Source organism: Eschrichtius robustus, chromosome 3, assembly GCF_028021215.1.
Source record: "Eschrichtius robustus isolate mEscRob2 chromosome 3, mEscRob2.pri, whole genome shotgun sequence".
In the NCBI taxonomy this organism is placed as follows: domain Eukaryota; kingdom Metazoa; phylum Chordata; class Mammalia; order Artiodactyla; family Eschrichtiidae; genus Eschrichtius; species Eschrichtius robustus.
In genome coordinates, this window is record NC_090826.1 from 184,090,917 (window position 1) to 184,112,736 (window position 21,820).

General features: G+C 37.1%; 1 protein-coding gene across 1 annotated transcript in view; it reads left to right on the forward strand.

The window, feature by feature from the left end:
* Positions 1–15,940, forward strand: part of CFH (complement factor H) — a 98,921-nt gene extending 82,981 nt beyond the window's left edge. Inside the window, exons 17-22 of the mRNA XM_068541833.1 lie at positions 7,928–8,137; positions 8,861–9,034; positions 9,738–9,914; positions 10,972–11,145; positions 14,890–15,072; positions 15,534–15,940. Coding sequence (XP_068397934.1) covers positions 7,928–8,137; positions 8,861–9,034; positions 9,738–9,914; positions 10,972–11,145; positions 14,890–15,072; positions 15,534–15,730 — 1,115 coding nt within the window. The 3' untranslated portion in view covers positions 15,731–15,940. The remainder of the gene's footprint in view (positions 1–7,927; positions 8,138–8,860; positions 9,035–9,737; positions 9,915–10,971; positions 11,146–14,889; positions 15,073–15,533) is intronic.
* The last annotated feature ends 5,880 nt before the right edge of the window (positions 15,941–21,820 follow it).

The window sequence follows — 21,820 nt, forward strand, 5'->3', positions numbered from 1 at the left end:
TATACGTAGACTCTAAAGAAGCCAGGGGGATGTGTATTCAGCATAAGGAATATGGTCAATGATATTATAATAACTTTGTATAGGGACAGATTGCTATTAGACATCCTGCTGGTCATTTCATAATATGTGTAAAAGTCAAGTCATTATGTAGTAGACCTGAAACTAACACAATATTTTTTTAATTTATTTTTTTCACACCTTTATTGGAGTATAAATGCTTTACAATGTTGTGCTAGTTTCTACCATACAACAAAGTGAATCAGCCACATGTATACACGCATCCCCATATCCCCTCCCTCCCAAACCTTCCTGCCACCCTCCCTATCCCACCCCTCTAGGATGTCACAAAACACCGAGCTGATCTCCCTGTGCTATGCGGCTGCTTCCCACTAGCTATCTATTTTACATTTGGTAGTGTATATATGTCCATGCCACTCTCTCACTTCATCTCAACCTCCCCCCACCCCCATGCTCTCAAGTCCATTCTCTACTTGTGCGTCCTTGTTCCTGCCCTGCCACTAGGTTCATCAGTACCACTTCTTTAAGTTCCATATATATACATTAACATACGGTATTTGTTTTTCTCTTTCTGACTTACTTCACTCTGTATGACAGATTCTAAGGCCGTCCACCTCACTACAAATAATTCAATTTCGTTCTTCTTATGGCTGAGTAATATTCCATTGTATATATGTGTCACATCTTCTTTATCCATTCATCTGTTGATGGATATTTAGGTTGGTTCCATGTCCTGGCTTTTGTAAATAGTGCTGCAATGAACATTGTGGTACACGTATCTCTTCAAATTATGGTCTTCTCAGGGTATATGCCCAGTAGTGGGTCATATGGTAGTTCCATTTTTAGTTTTTTAAGGAACTTCCATACTGTCTTCCATAGTGGCTGTATCAATTTACATTCCCACCAACAGTGCAAGAGGATTCCCTTTTCTCCACACCCTCTCCAGCATTTATTGTTTTTTTGTTTTGTTTTAAATTTATTTATTTTATTTATTTATTTTTGGCTGCATTGGGTCTTCGTTGCTGTGCACGGGCTTTTGCTAGTTGCGGCGAGCAGGGGCTACTCTTCATTGCAGTGTGCAGGCTTCTCATTGCAGTGGCTTCTCTTGTTGTGGAACACGGGCTCTAGGCATGCGGGCTTCAGTAGTTGTGGCTCGTGGGCTCTAGAGCGCAGGCTCAGTAGTTGTGGCACATGGACTTAGTTGCTCCACGGCATGTGGGATCCTCCCGGACCAGGGATCAAACCCGTGTCCCCTGCATTCACAGGCAGATTCCTAACCACTGTGCTACCAGGGAAGCCCCTTATTGTTTCTAGATTTTTTGATGATGGCCATTCTGACCATCACCGTGGTTTTGATTTGCATCTCTCCAACGATTAGTAATATTGAGTATCTTTTCATGTATTTGTTGACCATCTGCATGTCTTCTACAGAGAAATGTCTATTTAGGTCTTCCACCCATTTTTGGACTGGGTGGTTTGTCTTTGTGATACTGAGCTGCATGAGTTGCTTGTAAATTTTGGAGATCAATCCCTTGTCAGTTGCTTCGTTTGCAAATATCTTCTCCCATTCTGAGGGCTGTCTTCTTGTCTTGTTTATGGTTTCCTTTGCTGTGCAAAAGTTTCTAAGTTTCATTAGGTCCCATTTGTTTATTTTTGCTTTTATTTCCCTTACTCTAGGAGGTGGGTCAAAAAGGAGCTTGCTGTGATTTATGTCATAGAGTGCTCTGCCTATGTCTTCCTCTAAGAGTTTTATAGTGTCTGGCTTCACATTTAGGTCCTTAAAACATTTTGAGTTTATTTTTGTGTATGGTGTTAGGACGTGTTCTAATTTAATTCTTTTACATGCAGCTGTCCATTTTCCCCAGCACCACTTATTGAAGAGGCCGACTTTTCTCCATTGTTTATTCTTGTCTCCTTTGTCAAAGATAAGGTGACCATATGTGCATGGGTTTATCTCTGGACTTTCAGTCCTGTTCCATTGATCTATATTTATGTTTTTGTGCCACTACCATACCATCTTGATTACTGTAGCTTTGTAGTATAGTCTGAAGTCAGAGAGCCTGATTCCTCCAGCTCAGTTTCTCTTTCCTAAGACTGCTTTGGCCACTAGGGGTCCTTTGTGTTTCCATACAAATTGTAAAATTTCTTTCTTTAGTTCTATGAAAAATGCCATTGGTAATTTGATAGGGATTGCACTGAACCTGCAGATTGCTTTGAGTTATATAGTCATTTTCACAATATGGATTCTTCCAATCCAGGAGCATGGTATACCTCTCCATCTGTTTATGTTATCTTTGATTTCTTTCATCAGTGTTTTATAGTTTTCTGAGTATCGGTCTTTTGCCTCCTTAGGTAGGTTTATTCCTAGACATATTATTCTTTTTGTTGCAATGGTAAATGGGATTGTTTCCTTAATTTCACTTTCTGATCTTTCGTTGTTAGTGTATAGGAAGGTCAGAGATTTCTGTGCATTAATTTTGTATCCTGAAACCTTACCAAATTCATTGATTAGTTCTAGTAGTTTTCTGGTGGCATCTTTAGGATTTTCTTTGTATAGTATCATGTCATCTGCAAACAGTGACTGTTTTACTTCTTCTTTTCCAATTTGTATTCCTTTTATTTCTTTTTCTTCTCTGATTGCCATGGCTAGGACTTCCAATACTATGTTGAATAATAGTGGCGAGAGTAGACATCCTTGTCTTGTTCCTGATCTTAGAGGAAATGCTTTCAGTTTTTCACCATTGAGAGTGATGTTTGCTGTGGGTTTGTCGTACATGGCCTTCACTATGTTGAGGTAGGTTCCCACTATGCCCACTCTCTGTAGAGTTTTTATCATAAATGGGTGTTGAATTTTGTCAAAGCTCTGTCTGCATCTATTGAGATGGTCATATGGTTTTTATTCTTTAGTTTGTTAATATGGTGTATCACATTGATTGTTTTGCATATATTGAAGAATCCTTGCATCCCTGGGATAAATCCCAGTTGATCATGGTGTATGATCCTTTTTTTAAAAAAAAAAGTTTAGACTTTATTTTATTACCCAGATTCTTGTTTTTTTTTTTTTAAGGGAATGGTATTTATTTATTTATTTATTTATTTATTTATTTATTTATTTATTTATTTATTTTATTATTTATGGCTGTGTTGGGTCTTCATTTCTGTGCGAGGGCTTTCTCTAGTTGCGGCGAGTGGGGGCCACTCTTCATCGCGGTGCGCGGGCCTCTCACTATCGCGGCATCTCTTGTTGCGGAGCACAGGCTCCAGACGCGCAGGCTCAGTAGTTGTGGCTCACGGGCCTAGTTGCTCCGCGGCATGTGGGATCTTCCCAGACCAGGGCTCGAGCCCATGTCCCCTGCATTGGCAGGCAGATTCTCAACCACTGCACCACCAGGGAAGCCCTGTATGATCCTTTTATGTGTTGTTGGATTCTGTTTGCTAGTATTTTGTTGAGGATTTTTGAACCTATGTTCATCAGTGATATTGGTCTATAATTTTCTTTTTTTGTGATATCTTTGTCTGGTTTTGGTATCAGGGTGCTGGTGGCCTTGTAGAACGAGTTTGGGATTGTTCCTCCCTCTACAATTTTTTGGAAGAGTTTGAGAAGGATAGGTGTTAACTCTTCTCCAAATGTTTGATAGAATTTTCCTGTGAAACCATCTGGTCCTGGACTTTTGTTTGTTGGAAATTATCGATTACAGTTTCAATTTCATTACCTGTGATTGGTGTGTTTATATTTTCTAATTCTTTCTGGTTCAGTCTTGGAAGGTTTTACTTTTCCAAGAATTTGTCCGTTTCTTCCAGGTTGTCCATTTTATTGGCATAGAGTTGCTTGTAGTAGTCTCTTAGGATACTTTGTATTTCTGCAGTGTCTGTTGTAACTTCTCCTTTTTCATTTCTAATTTTATTGATTTGAGTCCTCTATCTTTTTTTTGTGATAAGTCTGGCTAACAGTTTATCAATTTTGTTTATCTTCTTAAAGAACCAGCTTTTAGTTTTATTCATCTTTGCTATTGTTTTCTTTGTTTCTATTTCATTTATTTCTGCTCTGATCTTTATGATTTCTTTCCTTCTCCTAACTTTGGGTTTTCTTTGTTCTTTTTCTTGTTGCTTTAGGTGTAAGGTTAGATTGTTCATTTGAGTTTTTTCTTGTTTCTTGAGGTGAGCTTGAATTGCTATGATCTTCCCTCTTAGAACTGCTTTTGCTGAGTCCCGTAGGCTTTGGATCCTCATGTTTTTGTTGTCATTTGTTTCTAGGGATTTTTTGATTTCCTCTTTGATTTCTTCAGTGATCTCTTGATTATTTAGCAGTGCACTGTTTAGCCTCCATGTATTTGTGTTTTTTACTGTTTTTGTCCTGTAGTTGATTTCTTATCTCATAGCGTTGTGGTCATAAATGATGCTTGATATGATTTCAATTTTCTTAAATTTTCCAAGGCTTGATTTGTGACCCAAGATGTGATCTATTCTGGAGAGTGTTCCATGTGCACTTGAGAAGAAAATGTATTCTTCTGCTTTTGGGTGGAATGTACTAAAAATATCAATTAAGTCTGCCTGGTCTATTGTGTCATTTAAAGCTTGTGTTCCGTTATTTATTTTCTGTCTGGATGACCTGTCCATTGGTGTAAGTGGGATGTTATTTCCCCCACTATTATTGTGTTACGGTCGATTTCTCCTTTTATGGCTGTTAGCATTTGCCTTATGTATTGAGGTGCTCTTATGTTGGGTGCATAAATATTTATAATTGTTACGTTGTCTTCTTGGATTGATCCCTTGATCATTATTATGTAGTGTCCTTCCTTATCTCTTGTAACTGTCTTTATTTTAAAGTCTATTTTATCTGATATTAATATTGCTACTGCAGCTTTCTTTTGATTTCTATTTGCATGGAATATCTTTTTCCATCCCCTCACTTTCAGTCTGTATGTGTCTCTAGGTCTGAAGTGGGTTTCTTGTGGACAGCATATATACAGGTCTTGTTTCTGTATCCATTCAGCCAGTCTGTGTTTTTTGGTTGGAGCATTTAATCCATTTACATTCAAGGTGATTATTGATATGTATGTTCCTATTACCACTTTCTTAATTGATTTGGGTTTGTTTCTGTGGGTCTTTCTCTTCTCTTGTGTTTCCTGCTTAGAGAAGTTCCTTTAGCATTTGTTGTAAAGCTGGTTTGTGGTGCTGAATTCTCTTAGCGTTTGCTTGTTGGTAAAGCTTTTGATTTCTCCATTGAATCTGAGTGAGATCCTTGGCAGGTAATCTTGGTTGTAGGTTTTTCCCTTTCATCATTTTAAATATGTTCTGCCACTCCCTTCTGGCTTGCAGAGTTTCTGCTGAAAGATCAGCTGTTAACCTTATGGGGATTCCCTTGTATGTTATTTGTTATTTTTCCCTTGCTGCTTTTAATATTTTTTCTTTGTATTTAATTTTTGATACTTTGATTAATATGTGTCTCAGTGTGTTTCTCTTTGGGTTTATCCTGTATGGGATTCTCTGTGCTTCCTGGACTTGATTGAGTTTTTGACTATAGTCTCTTCAAATATTTTCTCAGAACCTTTCTTTTTCTCTTCTTCTTCTGGGACCCCTATAATTCCAATATTGGTGCATTTAATGTTGCCCCAGAGATCTCTGAGACTGTCTGCAATTCTCTTCATTCTTTTGTCTTTATTCTGCTCTGCTGCAGTTATTTCCACCATTTTATCTTCCAGGTCACTTATCTGTTCTTCTGCTTCAGTTATTCTGCTATTGCTTCCTTCTAGAGTATTTTTAATTTCAGTTATTGTGTTGTTCATCACTGTTTGTTTGCTCTTTAGTTCTTCTAGATCCTTGTTAAATGTTTCTTGTATTTTCTCCATTCTGTGCCCAAGATATTGGATCATCTTTATTATCATTACTCTGAATTCTTTTTCAGGTAGATTGCCTCTTTCGTCTTCACTTATTTGGTCTTATAGGTTTTTACCTTTCTCCTTCATCTGTAACATAACTTTTTGTCGCTTCTTTTTTTTTTTTTTTTTTTTGATGGGTGGGGCTGTATTCCTGTCTCACTGGCTATTTGGCCTGAGGCATCCAGCACTGGAGTTTGCAGGCAGTTGGATAGAGCCAGGTCTTGGTGCCAAGATGAGGACCTCTGGGAGGCCTCATTCCGATTAATGTTCCCTGGGGTCTGAGGTTCTCTGTTATTCAGAGTTTTGGACTCAGAGCTCCCACCACAGGAGCTCGGGCCCAACGTCTGGCCTGGGAACCAAGATCCTGCAAGCCACATGGCAAGGCAAAAAAAAAAAAAGGAAAAAGATAAAAGAAAGGAGCAGTACAATAACAAAGACTAAAAATCAGCATAAAATTAGAAAGATAAAAACTATATTAGGAAAAATAAAAATACAATTGAAACAACTGCAATAAAGTAAAACAAAACCACAACAGAAAGAAAAAGGGGGGGAGGGCGGGGAACAAGCCAAAAGGAGCAGAACAATAACAAAGTATAAAGAATAAAATAAAATTAGAAAAATAAAAGATTTATTGGAAAAAATAAAAATATAAATGAATCAGCAACAAGGTAAAACAGAAGCCCAATCTACAAGAGGAAAAAAGAAAAAAGAAAAAAAAAAGAAAGGAAGAAAAAAAGAAAAAAGAAAAAGAAAAAACCTTGGCTATGGGGGGTAGGTGTCTAGGCAGAGATGGAACTTAGGCAGGGGTGGGGTTTAAGGTGGAGTGGGACCTAGGCAGGGAGGCTGATGTTTGAGCATGGGGCGGAGCGTAGGCCCAGGACCCATGCAGCCAGAAAAGGCCTTGGGGGTGGGGCCTAGGCAGGGCATCATTCAAGTGGAAGCAGAGAGACAGCAAGTCTAAAGGACTGCCTATGGAGTGTGGAGTTCCAGAGTTTGGAGGTAAGGCCCTGGGTGAGTGTGTGTGGGTTGGATTTAGGCCCAGCGTGGTTGGAGGGGGGTCTCAGAGGGGGTCTCCAATTATAGAGGTAGGGCCCTGGATGGGGTGAAGGGGCGGGGCTTGGGCTCTGAGCTGCAGGAGGGAGGCTCCGAAGGCAGTGGATTAGGCCCGGGAGCCCAACAGGCTCCTCAGTGCCTAAGTGGACAGGGAAAGTGCTGGCCCCGTTCCCTTCCATTCCTCTGTGTCCCCCCACGTCTCCCCCAGAGTCTCCCCCATTCCTGCTGGACCCCTGACTGTTGGTGGGTCTCGCTGGGTGTAGGAACTCCTCCCCTCCCCAAGCCGCCCCTCAGGGGTGCCAGTCCCAGAGGTCCAGCCTTTACTTTTGCTCCCCCTTCCCACCCTCCCACTCTCTCAGGACCTGCACAGCTGGAGGGGGCCTAGGTGGGCAGAGGATCAGGCCCGGGATCTCAGTAGCCTCCTGGAGGCCCAAGAGGGCAGGGGAAACCTGGCCACGCTCCCTTTTGATCCTCTGCCCTCCCAATGGTTCCCCAATTTCCCCCTTTGGGCAAGGGATCCCTTCCCCTCCCCCAGCCACCCCTCAGGGGCGCCAGTCCCGTCCCACCTCCACTTCTCCTCCCCCCTCACTCCCCCCATGACCCACGTCCTACCTGGTTGCTGGGGGTTCCTCCCGTCCCCTTAGGTGTCCGTGGTCCCCCACTGGTGCCTGGTAGGTGCCCTAGTTGTGAGGAGACGTGAATTCCGTGTCCTCCTGGTCCACCATCTTGACTCCTCTCCCTAACATACTATTATACATCAAATATATTTCAATAAAGATAAATTTTTAAAAAGGATGAAGGGGCATACTGAACAAGTGGATAGTAGCATAGTGTTTATGGAGACAAATACCTTGCAAGTTTCAAATATTTTTCAGCTTTAAAATTCCTTAACTTGTTCAAATTATTCTTATTTTAATGTATTTTTAATTTAAACATTATACTTATACTTTACCCTTTGATCTCTGTTTTTCATGTAGAAAAACTTCCATGTTCTCAACCACCTCAAGTAGACCATGGAACGATTAAATCATCTAGCTCTGCAGAAGAAAGGAGAGAAACATTTGCACCCAAGCTTTATGCGCATGGCACCAAGTTAAGTTATACCTGTGAAGATGGTTTCAGGATATCCGAAGAAAATGTGATAACATGCCACATGGGAAAGTGGAGTTCTCCACCTCATTGTGTAGGTGAGGACAGTATGCAAACCAAAATTCTATTTTCAGTACCATTCTTTACTAATCAATTATCATCAAAGTCATGGAACAGAATCCTTTAGATTCCTAAATATATCAATTATTTATATATTTATAGGTCATTTATGTATTAATATATAATTTATATTTTTATACATTTAATCAATTTTTGTATATTCATTTTCTGTTAATTTCATCAGTTCAGTATAGAATCACTTTTAAATCTGACACTTTCTTTTGTATTAACACTGTATGTGTAAAAAAAGTAAACCTACCTATTCATATAGTTAAACCTATTTATATTCCTACTTATTCATATAAGTTTCAGTGTATGCGTTGCCACCAAGTTTTTTCAAAAAAACTTATGTTCTTCCTACAATGTCCCTTTTGATGTCTTACAATATATAGTACTTTTCTTAAGATGATGAAGTCTCAGTGTGTTTTCTTTTATTAATCATAATTGCTTAGAGATGCACTGATAGTCTCTTTCATAAATATATTGGTATTTTTAGTTTCAGGTTCTTGTTCAAGTGGATAGCTGGAAACACACCAGAATGGTGATTTTTGGGTGCCTTTGTGCACTTCTCTGCAATGTGATGGAAGTTCCTGTATAATCATTTATTATTTTCAAGTAAAACTACCAAATATGGCTAGCAGTACATCAAATTAAATTTCAGAGTTAGTGAAACATGAAATCGTTCTTTCATTTATTCCTAGGACTTCCTTGTGGATTTCCACCTTTGATTCAGCATGGTGTTGTATCTAATGAGAAAGACAGTTACCAACATGGAGAAGAAGTTATATACAACTGTGATGAAGGTTTTGGGATCGATGGACCTGCATCTATAAGATGTTTAGGAGAAAAATGGTCCCTTCCACCAGAATGCATAAGTATAGTATATTTCATTTTATTCTAAGGCTGATAAATATCTTTAATTCAGGACATAAATGGCACAAGTATGAAACTAAGCTGTAATTCTAGAACTAAACAAGGTGTCTTTGGAAAGTTCTGGATTCTGGTAGAGAATTAATAACCCTAGTAATAATAAAAGTTTGATTCATGAACTAAATTATCTCACTATCACATCGTCTTGTGTACACTTTGGACATCCTCTGATACACATTCTCAGACTTCTGGTCTCTGTTCCTATAACATAGCTGGCCCCTGCTCATCAGTCTTATCAGCACTCAATTTACTGTTACTTTATCAATTATTTCTTTATAATATACAATTTTCTAAGATATTTGACATAATTCAAGGGAACAGATTTTGATAGAAGCAAAAAAAAGAAACACATCCATAATGTAGGTGACCTGTGATGGGGAAAAATAATTTAAATGTGAGAAGTACGGTCTCAAGCATCAAAGGCATCCCTGTCTCTTTGAATAGCACCATTCCCATGTTATAGTTTTGATGAATATAGACACATTCAATGTAACTAAGTCAAGACTTCTAACATTTGTTTTAAGTTGTAAGAGAAATATTGTACAGTATTCATTAGTTTGATATGTACATATCTATTTTTCTAGAATATAATTATTGGCCACTATTATTTTTAAAGACGTACTAAACAAATACTTTTTTTTTTTTCAGACACAGATTGTTTTAACGTACCCAGCTTTAATGATGCTGTACGCATAGACCGGAAGAAGAAATCATATAGGTCAGGAGAACAGGTGGCTTTTAAATGTCTACAATATTATCAGTTGGATGGAGCCAATACTGTACAGTGTATTAAGAGCAAATGGATAGGAAGGCCAGCATGCAGAGGTACTTTGGTAAAATTTAAAACTTTATTTATTAAAGTATCTTAAGTAACATAATACAGAAAAGTGCCTCTACCATCATAAAATGGACACAGATTATTTTCAGGCCAAGTCAAAGAAGGTTTATGCCTGAACATAAAAAGGGATGGAATTGTGTACTCAAGTGCTCAGTCTTGTAGCCCAATAATTCTCAAAGCACAGCCCCTGACACAGCAGTCTTAGCATATTCTGGAAGATTATCAGACATGCAAGCACAGATTCACAGGCTCACTCATACCTGTTCTATCAAAAACTCTGGGGATGGAACCCTGAAACTGTTTTAAAGATTCCCAAGGGATTCTATGCACATTTCAGTTTAGGAACCATAGCTACAGCATATTGTACTTTACATCCTCCTGAATCTCACTGATGAATTACACATTACTCATTGTTGTATACGGAAGCATTTGCAAAAATATATTATTAAAGAACATTTTAATAAATACATACATTTATTTTTCTGTTATTTTTTCCAGATCTTTGTTTGGATCTTTTAATTAATCATCTTCTTCTTTCAACTACGGTATTCTTCAAAGTGTGCTAACTCTTGATCAAGTCTTTAAAGAAGTACCTAATGTGTTTATTTTCCTAAGGGCCTAAAGTTACAGTTCATAAACAGGATGACTATAAACCGAATCCTGATGTCAAATGATCTTTTATTATGATCTTCTTATGGTTTATAAGTTCATTTTGAATTTATATAATTTATAACACTTATTTTACTAAACTCAGAAAGAGATGTCCAGAAAAGCTTTCATTTTCACTGGCCTAAAAAATGTGTATCAACCGTCTAGTGAAGGATGGGGGAGAGATTTAAGATACAGAAGCTTAATTTGTACTAAAAAATATTGCTTTATCTCCTTATCCTCAAACTTACATGTAAATTTATTAAAATTAACAGTCTTTCATGACAGATTAACTCTTGATTTTAAATGACCATGGAATATATGTGACACCCCCCTTGTTAGCTTGCTGTTCATAATGATCATTATATTAGAGATACTATTTTTCTTTCTATCTAGATGTTTCCTGTGTGAATCCACCCAAAGTGGAAAATGCTATTATACAAAAAGAGAGGTCTAGATATCAAAATGGTGAGAGAGTACTTTACGAATGCATCAGGCCTTATGACCTTTTTGGGGCGGTAGATGTGATGTGTTTAAATGGAACTTGGACAAAACCACCTCAATGCAAAGGTAGAGTATCTTACACCGCCACCCCCCCCAATTTTAGAGAATATATTAGGGACAAAATATGTTGATATAAATGTATAATGAAGTAGTTCTTATGGAATTTTTTTGTTGCAAATAAAAATGAAGGTGCTTAAAATCCAGGTCTTTTGCGGACTGAATAAGTAATCTGACATATTTATTGTATGAAAGAGTTGACCAGATTTGAACAGTTGGAATCTTGGAACATTTCTTATCTTAAATATTAAGACATTCAGTTACTTCCTGGTGAATAAATGTGTTGACGATACCATAAGTACATTTGACAGCCCAAGAAATTCCACTTAGAGACATGGAATACAGGCAGCCAGGGCCTGATCACAGAATGTGACTTAAATTTGGGCATCTTCAGCATATTCATGATATTTAAAGGTATGTTACTAGCTGAACTCATTCAGGGAATTAGTGTACATATAAAAAAAAAAAGTCTGAGAACTTGGTCCTGGGACACTTCAGTGTTTAGAGTTCAGGAAGTAAGGGAATCCAAACCAAGAAATATATTAGCCACTTATAGTTTTTCAAGTTAACTTTTTCCTGGTATGTATTTTTTGCAGTCTTCCACTTGAACATGTTTTCATGTTTGGAGTGATTTTCTTGTAGACAGCATATAGATTAATCTCGTTTATGTGTCCACCCTGCCATTTTCAGTCTTTTCACTGATATATTAAGGCTATTTACATTGAAAATATCTATTAACATAACAGAGACAATGTCAGCAATTTTATTATTTGTTTTGTGTGTGTTTCCTCAGTTTCTCATCCCCATTTCCTTTTCTTGTCTTCCCTGTGGATTTTTGAACATTATAAATAACTTAATTTTTATACATCTGCATTGCTTTGGAGTATATGTCTTGGCATGTTTTTATTAGTGGTTGCTCCAAATATTAAGATACACATAAGCGGCTTATCACTCCCTACTTGGATTGACATTTTACCACTTCAGGTGAAATGTGGAAACCTTACTTCCATTTAGATTCTTTTTATCTCCCCATATTTTAACATAAATGTCTTTAGTATTCTCTCTATATACATTGAGCAACATATCAAATGACATAATTTTACACATAATTTAACAAAATCATTAGGGAAAAGATATTCTTATTATATTTACCCTTACTTTTAAAAATCAATTCCATTGTTTTTTCTTCCTTCCTAAAGTCTCAATCCCTTTTCTAGTTTCCTTTATATTTGAAAAATTGCTTTAGCAATTCTTTAGGTATAGGTCTGCTAGAGACAAATTCTCTCAGTTTTCCTTTGTCTGGGAATGTCTTTCTTTCTCCCTTTAATCCTAAAATATACTTCACTCGATATAGAATTTCGGGTTGACAATTCTTTTCTTCCAGCACTGAAAAAATGATGTCACTTCTTTCTGGATCTATGGTCATGGATGAAAATCCTACCAGTTTTTTTAATCCTTTTTCCATATAAGTATTGCATAATATCTATCTAGCTCTTTTGAGATTTTTTTCTTTTTCTTTAATTTCCAGCAATTTGATTTTGATGTATCTTGACATTAATTTCTTTGGTTTTATCCTGTTTGGAATTCACTCAGCTGTTTTATTATGTAGATGTGTGCCTTATGCCCTATTTCAGAAATTTTCAACCATTATTTTTACATTTTTTTTCATCTCATCCCCTTTCTTTTCATTTTCTGGGTCTCCAATCTTTTGCTATTTTCCCATGGGTTCCTGAAGCTCTGTCCATTTTCTTTTCAGTCTATTTTCTTTTTTTTTCTTTTTAATTTTTTTAACATCTTTATTGGAGTATAATTGCTTTACAATGGTGTGTTAGTTTCTGCTTTATAACAAAGTGAATCAGTTATACATATACATATGTCTCCGTATCTCTTCCCTCTTACATCTCCCTCCCTCCCACCCTCCCTATCCCACCCCTCTAGGTGGTCACAAAACACCGAGCTGATCTCTCTGTGCTATGCAGCTGCTTCCCACTAGTTATCTATTTTACATTTGGTAGTGTATATATGTCAATGCTACTCTCTCACTTTGTCACAGCTTCCCCTTCCCCCTCCCCGTATCCTCAAGTTCATTTTCTAGTAAGTCTGCATCTTTATTCGCATCTTGCCCCTAGGTTCTTCATGACCTTTTTTTTTTTTTTTTTTAGATTCCATATATATGTGTTAGCATATGGTATTTGTTTTTCTCTTTCTGAGTTACTTCACTCTGCATGACAGTCTCTAGGTCCATCCACCTCATTACAAATAACCCAGTTTCATTCCTTTTTATGGCTGAGTAATATTCCATTGTATATATGTGCCACATCTTCTTTATCCATTCATCTGTTGATGGACACTTCAGTTGCTTCCATGTCCTGGCTATTGTAAATAGAGCTGCAATGAACATTTTGGTACATGACTCTTTTCAAAGTTAGCCTATAGTCAAGTTTATTTATCCTTCTGCCATCTGCAATGTATTATTGAGCCTATCCAGTGTGTTCTTTAAAAAAATTATATTACTCTATTTTCCAGTTCTATCAAATTTGACTGGATTTTTAAAAACCATTGTCCAATAATTTCAATATGTATGTCATCTCAGTGTTGTCTTCTTTTGATTGTTTTTTCTCTTTTGAGGTTTTCCTCATCCTTGGTATGATGAGTGATGATCAACCGTATTCTGGACATTTTGGGTATTATGTTTTGAGATTAAGGATTTTATTGAAATCTTTTATTTATCAGACCTCCCTTACTGCCATGCAGGGTGCAAGTCCAGGGGTCCCACCTGGCCTCCACTGACTCCTGGAGAAAGGGGAGAGGTGTCTTGTCCCCTCACCATGTGGGTGGAAGTCTGGACTCCTCACTTGGCCCCTGCTGATCAAGGCGGGGAAGGGTTGGTCTTAGGTTCTATGGTGTATTTCTCGAGAAAGTCAGGATTGTAAAAACTGTTTCTGTCTTACTATGCTGATACTTTCCTGGGACTTTGCTTAAAGAGACCAAGTGCTTCTTGGGACTGTTTTTTTTTTTTTTTCTTTCTGAACTTGCTATCATTTCTGGGTTGCAGGCTCAGTGGTCCATCCCGGATACAAAGAAGGGAAAAGGAAAACCCAAACAAGTCTCTGGAGTGTAATTCCTTGAATCCCAATGTCTCTAACCAGATTAATGTCTTCTCTACATCTTTCACAGTCTCCTGAGTTGGTTTATTATAATATGTTCAGGATTTTTAGTTAGCAGAAAGAATACAGGGCAGATGCAATAAGCAGAAATATTTCTACCTCATCTTGTTCAGAAAAGGAAGACAGCATTCCCTCTCCCACTATTGAAATCTGTAATTCTTTGACTTTTATAAAAGCAGCTGATGGGGCTAATGTTCGTTTTGTAATAAAAATGAAAATCAATAAATATGACTAGAGATTCAATAGACACTGCTGTATGTTGTATACAAGGATAATTTTTTTTATCTTAGCTATCCATCTGTCCATCATATATTCACTAAGAAAATATGTTTTAATACCAGAACACTGCAAAGCAGACATATTTGTTAATGTATTATGTGTACTTTCATGTGGGGTAAAACTAGGGACTTAAAAATGTGCCTTTTCATTTAAGTGATTAAAATTTCTTCAATAAATCACTTCTGTCATCAGAAATCACAAGCCTGGTTATTACATATTAGGCTACATTTTTATCTTTTTATTTTAAACCGTGGGATTTCTTTTTCTTTTTTTTCTCTTTAAATAAATCAAACAACATATTTTTTAGACTCTCAAGGAAAATGTGGGCCTCCCCCACCAATAGACAACGGAGACACTACCTCATTCCCGGCACCAGTATATCCTCCAGGATCGATAGTTGAGTACCAATGCCAGTCCTACTATGAACTTCAGGGAAACAGACACGTAGTATGTCAGAATGGAGAGTGGTCAGAACCACCAAAGTGCTTAGGTAAATATTTCAATCTTCTTGTGGATCCTGGGAAAATCGGTGTACTGAGTATGATGTTTAGCTGTTTATAATAGAATTTTCATGGATTAACTACCAACCATTCTGTGGCATGCCTGACTACCAAAAAATAATATGTGTGGAAATAAAGTTTGAAAATTTCCTGTTCAAGCAACAATAGCAACAAAAGATTCCTTAATGAAAGCTCTTCATATGATAACTGACATTATGAATCTTTGATTATAACATTTAATTATTACACTAAAAATAGTACCTCATTCTTACAACATTAACTGTTTAAAATGATGGAAACTACATACTGGATTTTCAATGAGTTGGTTTGTAAAAGGTTTTGAGAAGGAAGTTTTGGACCAGAGCAGGAGATTCTACTTGAAAGCCTGAAATTCTGTGGAAAATATTTGTATACCACTTAACGGTTTATGTTTATTTTGTTTTAACTTCAGATGCATGTGTAATTTCAGAAGAAATTATGAAAAAACATAACATCCAGTTAAAATGGAGACGTGATAAAAAACTTTATTCTAAAACAGATGACACTGTTGAATTTACGTGTAAACGTGGATATTATCGAAGGACACCAAATCATACATTTCGAACAACCTGTCAGGAAGGAAAACTGGCATATCCTACTTGTGGATGAAACAGTGGTTATAGTGTGTTGTAAAACTGAAATATGTACATGTATTCAGAATTTTTCATTATTATGCCAATTCTCAGTTTCTTTTTATCAAGTATTGTTTAACTCATCGTTATTCATAAATCAGCTTCATGTTAAACATTATAGGGATGGTGTAATTATAATCTTGGAGACCAACTAATTACTTCTTAAAAGCACCTCATTAAAACTTGGCAAACCAAAATGCTACGTGTCCTGTTGATAAAACATCTACGGCAAGAAATTAGATGCAATCACTTCAGTACCTCCTTTCATCCATCAGTTTCCTAACTTTCTAAAGATTTCTCCATAACTTCTGAGGTTTCCTAAGATTCTGTTTCAGAAGAAATGGGAAGAAATGCTTGTCTCCATTTTCAAAATAACATCACTTCACAAACATGTAAAACGCAAACTATGTAATACCTATATTAGTAACTACATGTAAGTAGTTATTTCTTACTTTTGCTCTTCCGTCAATAGATAAATATACCAAAAAATAATGAAATACATGATCTTTTACAAGACGCCTATCTAGCACACATAATAATTCACATAAAGAGGAATTAGAGGACTTCCCTGGTGGAGCAATGGTTAAGAATCCGCCAGCCAATGCAGGGGACATGGATTCGAGCCCTGGTCCGGGAAGATCCCACATGCCGCAGAGCAACTAAGCCCGTGCACCACAACTACTGAGCCTGCGCTCTAGGGTCCACGAGTCACAACTACTGAGCCCACGTGCCACATCTACTGAAGCCCGCACGCCTAGAGCCCGTGCTCCACAACAAGAAAAGCCACCACAATGAGAAGCCCGTGCACCGCAACGAAGAGCAGCCCCCGATCGCCGCAACTAGAGAAAGCCCGCGCACAGCAATGAAGACCCAACACAGCCAAAAATAATAAATAAATAAATAAATTTATTTAAAAATACTATACTAAAATCAATAAAAATAATAATATATTAAAAAAAGATGAATTAGGATCAAATTGGTTGCATAACTATCATAATATGACATATAAGTGATTTTTAAAATCCAGCATCAAGTATAAACACACATACACATATAAACACAATATGCCTTGAACACTGAATACATTTTTTTTTAAACATCTTTATTGAAGTATAATTGCTTTACAATGGTGTGTTAGTTTCTGCTTTATAACAAAGTGAATCAGTTATACATATACATATGTTCCCATATCTCTTCCCTCTTGCATCTCCCTCCCTCCCACCCTCCCCATCCCACCCCTCTAGGTGGTCACAAAGCACCGAGCTGATCTCCCTGTGCTATGCGGCTGCTTCCCACTAGCTATCTATTTTACATTTGGTAGTGTATATATGTCCACGACACTCTCTCACCCTGTCACATCTCACCCCTCCCCCTCCCCATATCCTCAAGTCCATTCTCTAGTAGGTCTGTGTCTTTATTCCTGTCTTGCCACTAGGTTCTTCATGGCCTTTTTTTTTTTCCTTAGATTCCATATATATGTGTTAGCATACTGTATTTGTTTTTCTCTTTCTGACTTACTTCACTCTGTATGACAGACTCTAACTCCATCCACCTCATTACAAATACCTCCATTTCATTTCTTTCTTTGGCTGAGTAATATTCCATTGTATATATGTGCCACATCTTCTTTATCCATTCATCCAATGATGGACACTTAGGTTGCTTCCATGTCCTGGCTATTGTAAATAGAGCTGCAATGAACATTTTGGTACATGATTCTTTTTGAACTATGGTTTTCTCAGGGTATATGCCCAGTAGTGGGATTGCTGGGTCGTATGGTAGTTCTATTTGTAGTTTTTTAAGGAACCTCCATACTCTTCTCCATAGTGGCTGTATCAATTTACATTCCCACCAACAGTGCAAGAGGGTTCCCTTCCCTCCACACCCTCTCCAGCATTTATTGTTTCTAGATTTTTTGATGATGGCCATTCTGACCGGTGTGAGATGATATCTCATTGTAGTTTTGATTTGCATTTCTCTAATGATTAAAGATGTTGAGCATTCTTTCATGTGTCTGTTGGCAATCTGTATATCTTCTTTGGAGAAATGTCTATTTAGGTCTTCTGCCCATTTTTGTATTGGGTTGTTTGTTTTTTTAATATTGAGCTGCATGAGCTGTTTATATATTTTGGAGATTAATCCTTTGTCCATTGATTCATTTGCAAATATTTTCTCCCATTCTGAGGGTTGTCTTTTCGTCTTGTTTATGGTTTCCTTTGCTGTGCAAAAGCTTTTAAGTTTCATTAGGTCCCATTTGTTTATTTGTGTTTTTACTTCCATTTCTCTAGGAGCTGGGTCAAAAAGAATCTTGCTGTGATTTATGTCATAGAGTGTTCTGCCTATGTTTTCCTCTAAGAGTTTGATAGTGTCTGGCCTTACACTTAAGTCTTTAATCCATTTTGAGTTTATTTTTGTGCATGGTGTCAGGGAGTGTTCTAATTTCATACTTTTACATGTACCTGTCCAATTTTCCCAGCACCACTTATTGAAGAGGCTGTCTTTTCTCCACTGTATATGCTTGCCTACTTTATCAAAGATAAGGTGACCATATGTGCGTGGGTTTATCTCTGGGCTTTCTATCCTGTTCCATTGATCTGTATTTCTGTTTTTGTGCCAGTACCAAACTGTCTTGATTACTGTAACTTTGTAATATAGTCTGAAGTCAGGGAGCCTGATTCCCCCAGCTCCATTTTTCGTTCTCAAGATTGCTTTGGCTATTCGGGGTCTTTTGTGTTTCCATACAAATTGTGAAATTTTTTGTTCTAGTTCTGTGAAAAATGCCAGTGGTAGTTTGATAGAGATTGCATTGAATCTGTAGATTGCTTTGGGTAGTAGAGTCATTTTCACAATGTTGATTCTTCCAATCCAAAAACATGGTATATCTCTCCATCTATTTGTATCATCTTTAATTTCTTTCATCAGTGTCTTATAATTTTCTGCATACAGGTCTTTTGTCTCCTTAGGTAGGTTTATTCCTAGATATTTTATTCTTTTTGTTGCAATGGTAAACGGGAGTGTTTTCTTAATTTCACTTTTAGATTTTTCATCATTAGTGTATAGAAATGCAAGAGATTTCTGTGCATTAATTTTGTATCCTGCTACTTTACCAAATTCATTGATTTGTTCTAGTAGTTTTCTGGTAGCATATTTAGGATTCTCTATGTATAGTATCATGTCATCTGCCAACAGTGACAGCTTTACTTCTTCTTTTCTGATTTGGATTCCTTTTATTTCTTTTTCTTCTCTGATTGCTGTGGCTAACACTTCCAAAACTATGCTGAATAATAGTGGTGAGAGTGGGCAACCTTGTCTTGCTCCTGATTTTAGTGGAAATGGTTTCAGTTTTTCACCATTGAGGACAATGTTGGCTGTGGGTTTGTCATATATGGCCTTTATTATGTTGAGGAAAGTTCCCTCTATGCCTACTTTCTGCAGGGCTTTTATCATAAATGGGTGTTGAATTTCTCAAAAGCTTTCTCTGCGTCTATTGAGATGATCATATGGTTTTTCTCCTTCAGTTTGTTAATATGATGTATCACGTTGATTGATTTGCGTATATTGAAGAATCCTTGCATTCCTGGGATAAACCCCACTTGATCATGGTGTATGATCCTTTTAATGTGCTGTTGAATTCTGTTTGCTAGTATTTTGTTGGGGATTTTTGCATCTATGTTCATCAGTGATATTGGCCTGTAGCTTTCTTTCTTTGTGACATCTTTGTCTGGTTTTGGTATCAGGGTGATGGTGGCCTCGTAGAATGAGTTTGGGAGTGTTCCTCCCTCTGCTATATTTTGGAAGAGTTGGAGAAGGATAGGTGTTAGCTCTTCTCTAAATGTTTGATAGAATTCACCTGTGAGGCCATCTGGTCCTGGGCTTTTGTTTGTTGGAAGATTTTTAATCACAGTTTCAATTTCAGTGCTTGTGATTGGTCTGTTCATATTTTCTATTTCTTCCTGGTTCAGTCTCTGAAGGTTGTGCATTTCTAAGAATCTGTCCATTTCTTCCAGGTTGTCCATTTTATTGGCATAGAGTTGCTTGTAGTAATCTCTCATGATCTTTTGTATTTCTGCAGTGTCAGTGGTTATTTCTCCTTTTTCATTTCTAATTCTATTGATTTGAGTCTTCTCCCTTTTTCTCTTGATGAGTCTGGCTAATGGTTTATCAATTTTGTTTATCTTCTCAAAGAACCAGCTTTTAGTTTCATTGATTTTTGCTATTGTTTCCTTCATTTCTTTTTCATTTATTTCTGATCTGATCTTTATGATTTCTTTCCTTCTGCTAGCTTTGGGGTTTCTTTGTTCTTCCTTCTCTAATTGCTTCAGGTGCAAGGTTAGGTTGTTTATTCGAGATGTTTCCTGTTTCTGGAGGTAGGCTTGTATTGCCATAAACTTCCCTCTTAGCACTGCTTTTGCTGAGTCCCATAGGTTTTGGGTCGTCGTGTCTCCATTGTCATTTCTTTCTAGGTATTTTTTGATTTCCCCTTTGATTTCTTCAGTGAACACTTCGTTATTAAGTAGTGTATTGTGTAGCCTCCATGTGTTTGTATTTTTTGCAGATCTTTTCCTGTAATTGATATCTAGTCTCATAGCGTTGTGGTCGGAAAAGATACTTGATACAATTTCAATTTTCTTAAATTTGCCAAGACTTGATTTGTGACCCAAGATATGATCTATCCTGGAGAATGTTCCATGAACACTTGAGAAAAATGTGTATTCTGTTGTTTTGGGGTGGAATGTCCTATAAATATCAACTAAGTCCATCTTGTTTAATGTATCATTTAAAGCTTGTGTTTCCTTATTTATTTTCATTTTGGATGATCTGTCCATTGGTGAAAGTGGGGTGTTAAAGTCCCCTACTATGATTGTGTTGCTGTCGATTTCCCCTTTTATGGCTGTTAGTATTTGCCTTATGTATTGAGGTGCTCCTATATTGGGTGCATAAATATTTACAATTGTTATACCTTCCTCTTGGATCGATCCCTTGATCATTATATAGTGTCCTTCTTTGTCTCTTGTAATAGTCTTTATTTTAAAGTCTATTTTGTCTGATATGAGAATTGCTACTCCAGCTTTCTTTTGATTTCCATTTGCATGGAATATCTTTTTCCATCCCCTCACTTTCAGTCTGTATGTGTCTCTAGGTCTGAAGTGGGTCTCTTGTAGACAGCATATATATGGGTCTTGTTTTTGTATCCATTCAGCCAGTCTGTGTCTTTTGGTGGGAGCATTTAATCCATTTACATTTAAGGTAATTATCGATATGTATGTTCCTATTCCCATTTTCTTAAATGTTTTGGGTTTGTTATTGTAGGTGTTTTCCTTCTCTCGTGTTTCTTGCCTAGAGAAGTTCCTTTAGCATTTGTTGTAAAGCTGGTTTGGTGGTGCTGAACTCTCTCAGCTTTTGCTTGTCTGTAAAGGTTTTAATTTCTCCATCAAATCTGAATGAGATCCTTGCTGGGTAGATTAGTCTTGGTTGTAGGTTTTTCTCCTTCATCACTTTAAGTATATCCTGCCACTCCCTTCTGGCTTGCAGTTTCTGCTGAAAGATCAGCTGTTAACCTTATGGGGATTCCCTTATGTGTTATTTGTTGTTTTTCCCTTGCTGCTTTTAATATGTTTTCTTTATATTTAATTTTTGACAGTTTGATTAATATGTGTCTTGGCGTGTTTCTCCTTGGATTTATCCTGTATGGGACTCTCTGTGCTTCCAGGACTTGATTAACTATTTCCTTTCCCATATTAGGGAAGTTTTCAACTATAATCTCTTCAAATATTTTCTCAGTCCCTTTCTTTTTCTCTTCTTCTTCTGGGATGCCTATAATTCGAATGTTGGTGCATTTAATGTTGTCCCAGAGGTCTCTGAGACTGTCCCCAATTCTTTTCATTCTTTTTTTCTTTATTCTGCTCTGAAGTAGTTATTTCAGCTATTTTATCTTCCAGGCCACTTATCCATTCTTCTGCCTCAGTTATTCTGCTATTGATTCCTCCTAGAGAATTTTTAATTTCATTTATTTTGATGTTCATCATTTTTTGTTTGCTCTTTAGTTCTTCTAGGTCCTTCTTAAACA